Raw genomic sequence first — 13,480 nt, 5'->3', positions numbered from 1 at the left:
CCTCAGGACCAACTGGGACAGCCCTGCTCTCTCATCCCGCGTGCACCTGCTGCCTGCAATGCCTTCCCTGGCTCTCTCCGGTCACTGGACCACCAGGCTGCAAGGGTTCTCTCCTCTGGGCTCCCACAGCCTCGCTGAGCTGCCTTTCCATACCCCTCATCACTGCATATTTTGATGGTCTGCTGCTAGTTGCCACCCCCACCAGACCCAGACGGCCATCCCGCCATGGTCAGGGACCATGGCTCTTCCTCCTCTGAAGTCCCAGGGCCCAGCCTGAGGCCTGGAGCCATAGTCACTATCAGTGCATGTTTGTTGAATGAATAAGTGAACACACCAATGAACCAACACCAGCTTAGAGAAGCTGAGTTTCTAAAGACAAGCCTCACCCTATCAGTCCAAGTGGCCAGCCCTGATGCTGAGTTCCTGTTTGCTAAACCAGGCCAAGCAGGGAACGAGGTGATGGTCATAGACATCCAGGAGTGGCCAGAATCAAGGGTGCCTGGAAGGCTATTTGGAAGCCCTGGCCATGTACATTGGTGTAGTGAGGGTAGGACCGCAAAGTCAGGAGTGTAGCAGGCGTAGCACAGAATAGGGGGTGAAGTTGGACAGGTCCAGAGTTTAACCTTTGCATTGGAAGATGGAGCATCCCAGTCTGATGGGGGAGACACAGGTCCCTGTCCTAAGGGAGCTCCCTGTCCGATGAGAGACATAATTAGCTGGCTCGTTTATTCATTCATTCATTGATTCATGCACGTATGCATTCATTCATTCAGCAGACAGACACAAGGTGCTGCTCAGAACCTCTCAGAAAATAGAGAGATAAACTAGGCCGGTCCTGTCCCCAAAAACTCTCAGTGGAGGGAGGTTCCACGGGTCAGGATTTAACCAGAGAAACCAGCCATCTTACCCACAAGGGCAAGCAAACCAGGTAAACTGAGGACCTCAAGGCTGCAGGACCTCAAGGGAGCAACTCCAGTAAAGGCCTGTCCCAGGCCAGCCAGACATCGACCCTGCTCACACGTGCACTTGCGAGGTTCTTCCTCCAAGCGCCCCCAACTCGCCGGCTGGAGGGCCGGCTCTGACGCTGTCTCCCCCGCAGGTAATGAGCATTCTGAGCAACCCCAGCGCGGTGCCACCGCAGCCGCAGGCCGACTTCTCCATCTCCCCGCTGCACGGCGGCCTGGACTCCGCCACCTCCATCTCGGCCAGTTGCAGCCAGCGGGCTGACTCCATCAAGCCGGGAGACAGCCTGCCTACGTCTCAGTCCTACTGCCCGCCCACCTACAGCACCACCGGCTACAGCGTGGACCCCGTGGCTGGCTACCAGTACGGCCAGTATGGCCAGAGTGAGTGCCTGGCGCCCTGGGCATCCTCCTCCCTCTCCCTGCCCCGCCCCCCTCCAAGGACCTCCCGCTGATTCTCAGAGCCCTGCAAGGTGGTGTCGGGGTAGGGGGTGCCCATTTCACAGGTGAAGCAATTAAGGTCCAGAAAAGAGGAGATGTCCTAAGATGCTGCTGAGTTGGACCCCTGCACTCAGGCTACTATTGTCTTAGAGCCCAGCTGTCCCATGAGAATGTGACGTGACCCACAAATGTCATTTAAAATGTCCTAGTAGCCACATTTTTAAACATAAGAAGAAACAAGTGGAGATTATTTTTATTAATATATTTTATTTAGCCCATATGTATCCTCCAAAAGATGATCATTTTACATGTAATCCATATAAAATCATTCATGAGATTTTTTTACATTCTTTTTTTGGTACAGTGTTTTTGAAATCCAGCCCATTTTAATTCAGACACTAAGTTTGCACCGCAAATACTCGGTCTGCGCTTAAGTTTCGTAAAATTTACAACTGAGGAAGTAGACTCACACAGCCAAGTTGTTCTAAATACACTGAAAAGTTTCCCACCCATGAAGCTAAATCGAATTTTGGTTTTTAAATTTAAATTAGATAAAATTAAATCAAAAGATAATATTCAGCTCCTGGCCACACTTGGCTGGTGGCTGCCATGTTAGACGATGTGGTGGGAGAGACCCTGCCCTTTTCTGCCCCACTCTGTAGGGCAGAGCTGTATTTTGAGCTCTTTCCTCCACTCCTACCCCACCCCGTCCTCAGCCTTGGTTTCCCCAAACTTGGAGCGGGTCTCGGGTGCCCACCCCAGCCGCCGTGCCGTTGACACCTGGCCGGGAGACAGGGACAGCAGACCCTCAGACCAGAGGCTGCCAGAGGCAGGCCTGCACAGCCTCCAGCTGCCGGAGGGATGGGGCAGCAGCAGGGCAGGCCAGGACGGGCGAGCCGAGGTCACGGGCTGCCCTCCTGCCCCACCTCCGGCAGAGGCCTCACCTGCTGGTGTCAAACGAATCAGAAGGGCGTGTGGCGAGAGGGCGAGACCCCCCAGCCCCAGGGCCTCCTCTGTCCCCGCTGCAGCCCTGGCCCGGCCCCCCTGACCTCTGCTTCCTGCCCCCCACACCAACCCCCCTCCTCTCACCGCCGCGGCCTCCACGGCTAAATGAGGGCCAGCTGTGCCGGCCTCCACCTCCCAGCTGTGCTCACGGCCCCGTCCCTGTGTGTGTGCGGGTTCACGTATGCGTATCTGGGTGAGTGGGGACACCTGTGTCCCGGATTTGTTACCGTCCACGTGTTGAGGGAGTGTTTGGGCAGGCATCTTGTGTGTAGGTGCGTGGGTGTGTGGATGAGTGAGCGGCGCGTGACGATTCACACGTGTATGAGTATGAGTGTATCGTGTGCACCTGGTTGAATGTGGGTTTGTATGTGAGTACACATGTGCACACATTTGGTCATGTGAGGGTATGTAGCTATAACACATATCCACGTGTGTCTAAATGTGCACGCGGGTGTGTGCGTGTGGCTCAGTGTCTACGTCAGTGCCTGTGTGTCTGACGCATGTCACTATGCAGGCAGGTATAATACGTGTGCATGTGTGTAGCTGTGTGTGTGAGTGTACAAGGATGTACGTGCGTCTGCATGTGCGTTCAGCACATCCATATGCTGGAGTGTGTCTGTGAGTGTGCGTCTGGGAGGATGCGTGTGCGCATAGACTATGTATGCAGAGTGGAAGTACGGGTGTGTGAGTGTGTGCCTGGGTGTGGCTGTGTGCACTGTTGTCCAGTTGTGCATCTGGGAGTGAACACATGATGCTTGCTGCCTGTGTGTATAACTGTGTCTGTGCGAATGTTGTGCAGGGGGTGACAGAACGTGTGTGTGCCTGTTTGTTTGAGAGCAGGGTGCACGCGGATGCACGGGAGTGTTTCCAGGGGGGCCAGGGTGACACCCTGGCCCAGCCCCTGTTCCTGGGCACTGAGTGAGACACATGCTCTTGATAAAAAGTTTAGAGCAGCTCCAGCAGCCCCAGCCTGGGGCAGGCGTTAGTCACACCCAGAGCCCCGTGTCCCCCTCCAGGGGCGCCTGCCCAACTCGGAAATAAAATTAACCCTAAAGTCAGCACGGTGGCCGCCGGGGAGGGGGATCAAAAGGGAAAGGGCCCAGGAGGCGAGAAAGGAGTTTTGTTCCTCTTTGCTGGGGCAAAGCTGGCCGGAGTGATTTCCTCCCCATCCCCACCCCCACCCCACCCCAAGCCCCACCTCCTCCGTCCTCCATCCTCAGCCTTCCTCCTTGCCGCTCCCCCTCCTGCCCCCACTTCCCCTCTAGTGCCAGCCTCGTTCCCCTGACTCCTCCAGGGGTAGCTCAGAGCTTCTCCTGGGCCACATTCTCCAGCCTTACCCAGAGGGAATCTCAGCTCAGACCCCATACCCCTTCCCCCACCCCACAGAGCTCGGGCTGAGAGGGGCCTGAGGGAAAGTCTGCCCCTCCCCTACCATGGCGTGGACAAGTCACCCGCCTCTCCAAGCCTCAGACCTGCCATCTATGAAATAGGGGCCCAAGGATTCAACTCCATTACCTCGAGAGTTTCCCATGGTACCATTCCCCTCACCTTTGACATTCTGAAACAGCCCCGGGACACACAGTGTTCCCACTGACCACCGCCCCACGTGCATGGGCGACTAAATCCACCTATGACTGGGCTTCCACAGTCCACGTGCGAGAGCCTCATGTTCCAAGTTGCTCCCTGTAGGTCCGGGACCACCTGTCATCTTCCCACATCTGTCCCGTGCATGAGGCTGGCATATCGGGCTCTGGGCAAAATGCATGTTCCTTATTTTATGTAATTCGCAAAAACCCCACCCAAGGTAGGTGTTCTTTGCCCTCAGGTTACAGATGCAAAAGCTAAGGCTCAGAGAGGCTAGGAACTTTCCCAAGGTCACACAGGAAGTGAATGATGGACTCCAGGTCTCCTAACTTCAAACCGAGTTCTCTTTGTACCAAACCACAAACTTGTGTAAGATGCTGAGTAACGATTCACACCTAGACTCACCTGGGTGTGAAGTCACGTTCACAACTTCACAGGCACCTGTGCATGGACAGAGCTGTATTTCTGTGTGAATATTCACTAATGTGCATATCTACGTGGCTTCAGGGTATAACTATACAAAAGGTATGTGTATAAAGAAAGGAGAAACGATCGTTTATGGAGCATCTCCTGCGGGTCTGGCATTCCATCCTCATGGCCATCCTGTGCAGTGTGCGGGGTTATTCCCACTGGACAGATGAGGAAATGGGATCCCCAGAGAGGCTGTTCGCCTGAGGTCACCCGGCAGTACATACTGATGTGCGCAGGCCACACCTCTAGATATGAGAGCCTCACCGTCAGGTGTGCCCGGAGTGAACACGTGGGCCAGGCTCTTAGGCAGCAGAGTCTGCCTCTCTCCCTGGGCCTCTCATCTTCCCAGGGACCCCTTCACACCTTCCCTTCCTGCTCCCTGCCATCGTCTGTCCATCTGTCTGTCTCTCCCTGTCCCTGAAGAGGGTGGGGGCGGAGGGGCAGGGACGGGGCGCACGGCAGATTAATATGGCCCTGGTGTTCCCAGAGGCCAGGGCCGTACTAATGATGGGGCTGATAGAACGCAGAAGTGTGAAAAGAATTTTAATAGATCTGACAAGTCTAATAAGAATTTGTGTCTAGAAGGGTCCTCCTCTGGGGCCGCGGGCTGACGAGACGCTGACGGCTGAGATTTGTTTACTGGTTGGCATCGCCACCACATCTCCTGCCAACTCCCGATTAATCTAATTTGAGACATTTAGAACCCAGGCGCGGGCACGAGGCAGAGGAGGGGAGACACGGAGGGACAGAGGGACAGGAAGGACCATTGACAGAGGCCGTAATGAGAAATGTCACTGCCCTGCCCTCGCCGGACCCCGGCTCGACCCCAGGGAGAGGCAGGCTCTGCGGGAAGACGGGTGCCCTTGAAGTTGGCTGGCTTGTCAGTAAAGTTCGACTTCTTGATTTTTCCTAGAAAAGCACCTACTGTGCGCAGGGCCGTGGCTGGTGACAGGGAGAGGCTAAAGAGAAGGGTACAGAGTGACCAGAGGCACAAGCAGGACAAATTCGGGCTCCTCCAGCTCACATGCTGCATGCGTGCCTCTGGGCCAGCCATCTTTCTGAGCCTCAGTTTCCACGTTTGTAAAATGGGAACAACTGTATCTAAAACCTGGGGGCTGCTGAGAGAATTACATGAGGTTATGTCCACCTCACACCTAGTAAACGCTCACTCTGCGATTCTCATCATTTTTATTCAAAGCCAGACCTTTCTGCCGCACCCGCAGGAAGAGCTGCTCCCTTAGACTAGTCACTTACAACTTCTGGGGTAGAAAAGTGGGGCCAAAGCCGGCTTTGCGGAATGAAGTGCTCCATGCACTCTGAAGCGCTGTGCACAGCCCAGGGGTGACTCTAGAGGAGGCTGCTGGGTGGAGGTGGTGGGGAGTGGTTAGCAGCTGGCACTAGATTGCCCAAGTATGTTTACATATGCATATATAATTTTTAATATACTTTTCACTATAGGTTGTTACAAGCTTTTGAATATTGAGTTTCAGGTGTATATCGTGTTGTTGTTTATCTATTCTATAGTAGTGTGTATCTGTTAATTCCAAACTCCTAATTTATCCTTCCCCCCTCCTTTCCCCTCGAACTTAACCATAAGTTTATTTTCTATGTCTGTGAGTCTATTTCTGTTTTGTAAATAGGTTCATTTGTGTCACTTTTTTTAGATTCTACATATAAGTGATATCATATGATATTCATTTTTCTCTGTCTGACTTGCTTCACTTGATATGATAATCTCTAGGTCCATCTATGTTGCTGCAAATGGCATTATTTCATTCTTTTTTATGGCTGAGTGGTATTCCATTGTATATATATACCACAACTTCTTTGTCCAATCATCTGTCAGTCAGACTGCCTGAGTTTGAATGATGATTCTACAACTTAGGAGCCATGTGATCTTTCAAGTTATGCAGTCTCTCAGGGCAGGGCCTCAGTGTTGTCATCTGTCAAATGGAGATGATACTAACAGCAGCCTCACAGTGTTGTGAGACTTGAATGAGCTGACGCACATAAAGTACTTAGAACAGGAGGGCATGGAGCTAGTTCTCAGTAAATGTCAGCTCCCCTCCCCACTTCCTCTGACCACTCTGACAATATGCCTTCTTTGTGGGGAGGACCGAAGCCCAGATAAGACTGACTCCAAGTAGCAGAGATGGTGTGGCCAGAGCTGCAGGGCACCCCCTGAGGCCAGAGATAGGAGGTTCTCCCATCCTTACCCAGAGTAAGGGGCAGACTGAAGGCAGGGCAAGCTGGCCACCATCACTCTGTCCTATCAGCTGGAAGCCTGGAGGCTGAGTGACCTCAGAGGCAGCACCCAGGGAAAGCTGAGGGGCACAGGGTCCAGACACTCCAGAAAGACCCCAGGCATTTGCACATCCTTTAGAAATCTAGAGGGCCATGCCCTGAGACCTCTGTGCCTGGCATCTTAAAGCACATTATCTCATTTGCTCCTTAAGGAAGCTGGAATTTGTTCTCCCCATTTTAGAGAGAAGGAAACAGGGATGGAGTGGCAAGCCTTTTGCCCAGAGCCTCATAAACAGGAAGTAGCTGGGACCCTGAATTGCCCCATGCACTGTTCCTGCCCTTCCTGCCCCCATCAAAGGTCACATCTGTTTATGAAACCCCAGTCCTAGGAGCCACACCTACTGAACTCACTATGTGCCGGGCACAGTGCTAACGAACCACTTTACGTACATTTTCTCTTTTAATCCTCACAATCACCCTTCAACCCAGGTGCTATCATTATTTTAGAAGAAAACTGAGGCTTGGAAAGGTGAGATGGTGTGCTCCCAAATCACACACTAAGAGTTGACAGGCGCAGGGTTTGACCTACATCCTTTGAGCCCCTAGGCAGTACGGCACCTTGTAACTCAATCATTGATACAGACCATCTGGCCTCCAGCCACACCCATCACCTCCTGGCTCTGCCCTCCTGCCTTTGGCAGGAGCCCCCAACCTTGGGGAGGCATGTAGTGTCACAGGGTCCCTCCATGGGTAGGTGGCGGAGAGGATGTTGGGCCAGGTCTCGTGTTTCCTAGGGTAGCCCCCTCGCCATCTTCCTCTGCCTTACACCCAAGAGGTCCCAGGGGGCTGGATTGGCCACAGCCATGGATTCCAGTTTGGGAGGTGGCATCTCGGGGCCTCAAGAGGCCTCAGTTACATGCCAGTCACATCATTTGGTAAGGGAAGATTTCTGCTGCAGCCTCCGGCGGGCACAATTAGTCCAGTCAAGACAGAAAACATGTATACCTACCTGCGCGTGCACGCGCACACACACACAGATGCACGTACCTGGCCTAGGTAGAAGTCAGTCACCTCTAAGGTACAGGTGTCCCCAGTGTTCTCTGACTCACACAGGTGCACACAATTCACCCACATCTGTGCACGGGTACGTGTGCAAATTGCTCATGTGTGGACATTTGTGCCCATTACGACTTCATTCTTGTTTCCACCGTTCACACACACACGCACACAAGAGTACACGCCCTCAGACTCTCATCCGTCTCCTCTGGGTGACCCAAATTGACAAAGCTAAAGGTCTCAGCTCCCTGAATCACAAGCTCATGACTCTTCCTGCTCCTCCTCAAGCTCACCTGCAAAAACTCCTTCGGTTTCTGAGTAATAGTTCTTGCTTTGCCTCATCTATGAGCTGGGCTCAGGGTCCAGAAGAGACAGAAGGACCTCGCTCTTACTACTACCTGGGTACCATGGGCATCCCCCATAGCAGGGATATGTAGAAGCATGCTGGAAAGAGGGACTAATTCTTCACTAAACAATGTGATACCCTCTGTACTTCCCTGCAGATCCCGCAAGAGAGCTGGGTAAACAACAAGTGTTAAGCAAACATTTGCTGAATGACTGGCAAGGTAGTGAGAGAAAGAGCTTTGTGAAGAGATGGATAGATGGGTGGGTGGATGGATGAAAAGATGAATAGATAGAGGGCAGATGGACAAATTCATGAATGTATAAATGGATGGATGATGGATAAATGGGTGAATGGATAGATGGATAACTATATGGTTGGATGGATGGATGGATGGGAAGAAGAGATGGATAGATGCATAGAAGGATGGAAGGAGGAACTGATGAGTGAATAAATGGATGAATAGATGGATGGTTGGATAGATGGATGGATGGATAGATGGAACCAGAGATGGACAGATTGACAAAAAGGTGGATGGATGAACTGATGAATGAATAAATGGATGAATAGATGTATGGTTGAATGGATGGATGGATGGATGAATGAGTGGGTGGATAGATTTAGGGCAGATTGAAGAATAGGCAAAAATAACCTCAATTTCTAGGAGTTTCTCTCTTTTTTTTCCCCAGCTGCTGTTGATTATCTGGCCAAAAACGTGAGCCTCTCCACACAGCGTCGCATGAAGCTGGGGGAGCACTCGGCTGTGCTGGGACTCCTGCCTGTGGAAACTGGCCAGGCCTACTAGGGTCCCTGGGGCGACTTGCCCCAGCCCAAGTCCCAGCCTAACCCTTCTGATCCCTGAGCCTCCCCGCCTCAGTCCCTTCATTGCCCTGGGGTCCTAAGAGCCCGGGAAAGGAGCCCACTCCTTTCTCATGGCCAGCCCTCTGGAAACGAGCAGCCAGTCTACCATTCACCTGTGGTTACGGACCTGGAGTGACCCCTTGGAGTCTGCCCCTTCACTCTTGCCCCAGGAGGGTCTCTGGTCAGCCTGCAGTCTTTCCCCAGCAAAATCCTGTCATGGTCTCTGTGCCATCTCAGACACAGAAACCAAAGGTCACCCCAACTAGAGGGCCTTGGGCGCCCAAAGGAGGATGGTGTCTGGGATGAGGTCCTGGAGCCCTTTGTACCTAACTCTAGTGGGTCCCCCGGCCAGAGGTGGCGCTCACAGGGCCACTCCGGCTGAAGGTGCTGGGAGCCAGCCCTCCTGGGGGGGTCTCTGGCTCAGGGCCAGAACCACACCCTGTTCCTCCTCTGGGTGCTGGGACTTCAGCAGAGGGGGAACCCTAGCCCTGGGGTTTTCCCAGGGAATCAGCCAAGAATACTGAGGACTTCAGGACCTTCTCCATGCACCTCTAGTGGGTGGAGGGGCGAATCTAGCCCAGGCAGGGGGACTCGGAAGACCAGGATGAGGCTTAGCCAGGGGACGGGGCCGTATGGGTGGGACTTGTCAGCAATGGGTCGGCCCAGGCTACCAGGACCCAACGCAGTCATCCAGAAGCAGCTTTGGGCTCTTAGAGGGAAGTCCAGTTTCAATCTTGCCCACGCACGTAGGGCCTGGGGAGCCCACAGAACCCTTCAGTTTTCTCATTCACTGAATCAGATGCAGGGGCAGGGGATCAAGTCCTGAGGACACGTGAGAGAAGAGGTAGGCTCGGAAGGGGGTTTTGTAACTGGGGTCCCTCTGCTTGTAGGCGGCAAACCTTTGGCTCTATGGCTCTGTGCCTTCAAGTCCACACCCCATGGAGCTTCGACTTCTCACAAAGCCTCCCTCGGAGACCCAGGCCCAACCCCTGCTTGCCCAACTCTCTAGGAATGGGGCCTCCATCTGTCGGGGAGTTCCTTTAAGCTGCTGGCGTTGCAGAGAGCTTCCCTTGGAGCTCTGGAGGAGGGTTCTTGGATCATCAGGGACTACTTGCCTCACAGACAAGACCACTGGTTCCCCCTGGCATTTGTGGGGTGGAAGGCACGTCCCTATCCCACCCACAGCAGCATCTTTCAGTGTGGACACACTCTCAGCCGAAATGCCTCTGTCTCCTGATCCAGTGCAGCCAGACGGCCAATCTTGGAGCCGTCACCAAAGGTTCTGGAGAAGTGGGCAAAGTCGCCTTCCTCGGCCACTCCAGTGCTCTCCCAAGCTCCCTTCTCTTTGCAAGCTGAGACCTTTGGGAAGTGGTTCAAGTCCCTGACTACGGCCTCCCTTAGAACTTTTCACCATCTTCACCTGTTTATCACAATTATATTCATCTTCACCATCGCCATCATTATCATCTACACTTGGACCGTCTTGATCAAGTGCTGCTGGGTAAAAGGCGCTTGAGGCAGGAGACAGAGCACAGAACCCACGAAGACCGGACCAAATTGCTTGTCCCCACCTGGGCACCTGAGGCCACCTCTTTGCTTAACCCATGCCTCTTGCCCTCAGCTGACAAGACATTCCCAAAGGAAAGGGCTGCTGCTTTGGAAGTCGACCTGAGTTCCTCCCTACTGGGGAGCTGGGTTGGCAAGATACTAGGACACTTTCCTGCATGGAAATCACCCCTGTGACAAATGCTCACCTGCTTCTTGTCTTCGGACTCAGTAATATCAAGCCTGTCCTGGACTGTGACCAAGGTGGATTGTATCTCTCTGGTCTAGAGGAACCTATTGTTAATTGGGGACAGACTCTTTGATAGCAGCGGACACCCAGACATGTGTGGCCCATCAAGTTCAGCCAAGGTTTCAATGGGAGCATTCACTGCAGGAGACTCTGGGTTCTTCAAACTCTGGACAAGAAGGAAGAGTGTACTGTCTCTTGGTGGCCCAGTCCATGCTTTTGAAGCTGTCACAGCCAGGAAGCAACTCTTCCTTAAAATCAACACAATCTTCATTCACATTCCTTGAATGGTCAATCTTTCCCCCTGGAGGACTGTATCAGAAATGCTCTGAAACTACTTACATGCTATGTTACCCAAGAGCAGGGATCTCAGGCAGGTGACATGAAAACTAGCCCCACTCCCAGGAGGTAACATTCCACTGCTAAGACCGGTCCCAAACATCTGCCCCCCCGTCGTGAAATGGGAATAAACCAAACGATTTCTCAGTACATTCAACTTCTCCAGAGTTCTCCCAGGCTACCATCTTGGTAGAAAACGGGACTTCTTCCCTTAGGGGCCCCACCCTCCTCAGAAAGAGACCCTGACCCTGACAGGTTTTCCTAAAACCCAGTGTATTAACGCGTCTAGCCAACTCGGTCTATAAAATTCATTCCTGTGTTGGCAGCTTGCAACTTCACCAGAAAGGTGATGTTGCGTGAGAGTTACAAGGCCTCAGACTCTTGAGGGTTGACCACAGGCTGAGAAAGAAGGCCTGAATCCCTGTGGCTAGGCCGGCCCAGAAGCACCCCCATCCATCCCTGTAAATAGAGTCCATAGCAAAACGAAAGATGTTTCCTCCAATTTATCACAAGTAGCTGTTGGTCCTGCCTACGGGGGGGCCCCTCTTCTGAGCTCATTGTACATTAGTTGGAAACGTGGTGATGTGCTGTCCGTTTATAGGAAGTTGACTTTTATATCTATATATATAAATATATACACTAAAAAAAGAAAGAAAACCCCCGCAGTGTGTGTCGTGCTAGTGCCAGGGACCATCTGTAGGGATATATCTGCATATCGTGTGTTTCAAATGATACATTCCAGGCTCTGTTGGGTTCTTTCATTTTTATTGCTTTGTTTTTCATTTGGTATTTCTCTCTTGCTGTGGAAAAAAAAAAAAAAAGAAGTGATGTGTAAGAACCAAGGTCTGCTTTTATACTTTTATGTTTTCCGTGATTTACATTTGCCATTCTTTTGCCAGAGGAACATGAAGGAGAAGAGAGATCAGGGAATGAGAGAGAAGGAGAGAAGAATCAAGAGAGACGTTGGTTTGCCCAGAAGACAAGCGAGAAGGTCAGATTTCCAATCTGACTATGGCCTGAGAACCGGGCAGGTCCCAGACTTTGATCCCTCCACTGAAATCCAATGTTGTTTGAGACGGAGCGGGTAAAGCGTTCTGAGATTTGGATCCTGGAACTTGTGAAACCCCGTGGTTGCCCAGAAAAGACACGCTCTGGGGCCTCTCTCTGATGGTTGTTCTCATCAAGCTCCCGAGGGTGCCCTTCGCTATGGATGCATTTTGAGGTCAACGGATCTTTCCTCCCCTCCTGCAGAGGCACCAAACCCAGGCCAGCGGGGGGCGCTCCGGCCGCCATCTGGAAATGCTCAGAGACCTCTGTGTATCCAGTGCTCTCTCTGTCAGCTCTCACAAGGCCCATCCTCTACCTGGAAACTATCTGCATAGCACTCTAGATCATTCCTTCTTCCTAGGAACTGCAACTTGGTTGCATCCGTGTTTGACTCACAGCCATTTTCCTCCATGTGGGAGTGTGTGTGTGTGCGCGTGAGAGTGTGAGTGGGGTGTCCGCATGGGCGAGTGGGCGCGAAGGAGTGTGTTTAAATATAATCGCACCATAATTTATTCAGCTATATGGAGTAGTAGACTAGAAAGAGAAACTGGCATTTGCTTTAACTACCTGCTTGTAAGCGCTTCCTCTGTAACTCAGGCGTAACTGTTACATATACATTAAAAAGAAATTAAAAGCATTTCCAAGATGCCATGTACTCAGTTGATTGCCATTGTGTGGCTGCCTTTAAAAAGGACTGAAGGGGCAGTCAGGAAGCCGTTTGACTTAATTTAGAGGGTCGGGGTAGGAACTGCATTTCTCTTGCTCCCCACCGGGTCCCCCAGGGCTAGGCAGCTGCTGGATGCAGAGTGGAAGATTCATTAGTATTCGATAAATGGATACTGTTCTCAAGCATCTCTCCAGTGAGACCTCAGTTTTCTTCAACAGGACAAACTTTTCATGTTGCTAGACTTAGAACCCTCTGTGGCCATCTCCCAGTGTATAGAATTTGGAAGGTAGGAGAGAGCTCAGAAGCTTCCATAGTGCCTTAGAAGCGAAGCCTGATACGGAGATTCTTGGGCAGGTGAGTGACTGAGGGAGAGTTCTCAAGAGACATCTGTAAGAGGGTGAAGGAAGCAAGCCAGGGCTGGGGAACATGCTAAGCAGAGAGGAGGTTTTACCTGGAGTCTAGCCTCAACCTGACACTGCAGGGAGCTCAGGAGGGTGAGTTGTAGCATGGAGTTAGTCTCTCCTTAAGACCAGGGGACTTTTGTTTGCACAGTTCAGTCATTCATTAGCTGCCAGGCTATCCCTGGGATGCGGGTGGGTGGGTAAATGTCATATGTACTCAAGCACCTTCAGTCAAAGTGGCTCCTATGGGCTGAGGGCAGTTCTCCA

General features: G+C 52.2%; 1 protein-coding gene across 4 annotated transcripts in view; it reads left to right on the top strand.

The window, feature by feature from the left end:
- PAX7 (paired box 7) overlaps window positions 1–12,782 on the top strand; it is a 101,587-nt gene extending 88,805 nt beyond the window's left edge. For all 4 annotated transcript variants that reach the window (XM_074377302.1, XM_074377300.1, XM_074377301.1 and 1 more), the window contains exons 8-9: window positions 1,100–1,346; window positions 8,796–12,782. In XM_074377302.1, the coding sequence (XP_074233403.1) occupies window positions 1,100–1,346; window positions 8,796–8,911 (363 nt within the window). In that variant the 3' untranslated portion in view covers window positions 8,912–12,782. The remainder of the gene's footprint in view (window positions 1–1,099; window positions 1,347–8,795) is intronic.
- The last annotated feature ends 698 nt before the right edge of the window (window positions 12,783–13,480 follow it).

Source organism: Camelus bactrianus, chromosome 13, assembly GCF_048773025.1.
Source record: "Camelus bactrianus isolate YW-2024 breed Bactrian camel chromosome 13, ASM4877302v1, whole genome shotgun sequence".
Lineage (NCBI taxonomy): Eukaryota > Metazoa > Chordata > Mammalia > Artiodactyla > Camelidae > Camelus > Camelus bactrianus.
Note: the sequence above shows the minus strand (reverse complement) of the source record. Positions and strands in the feature narration are given on the sequence as shown.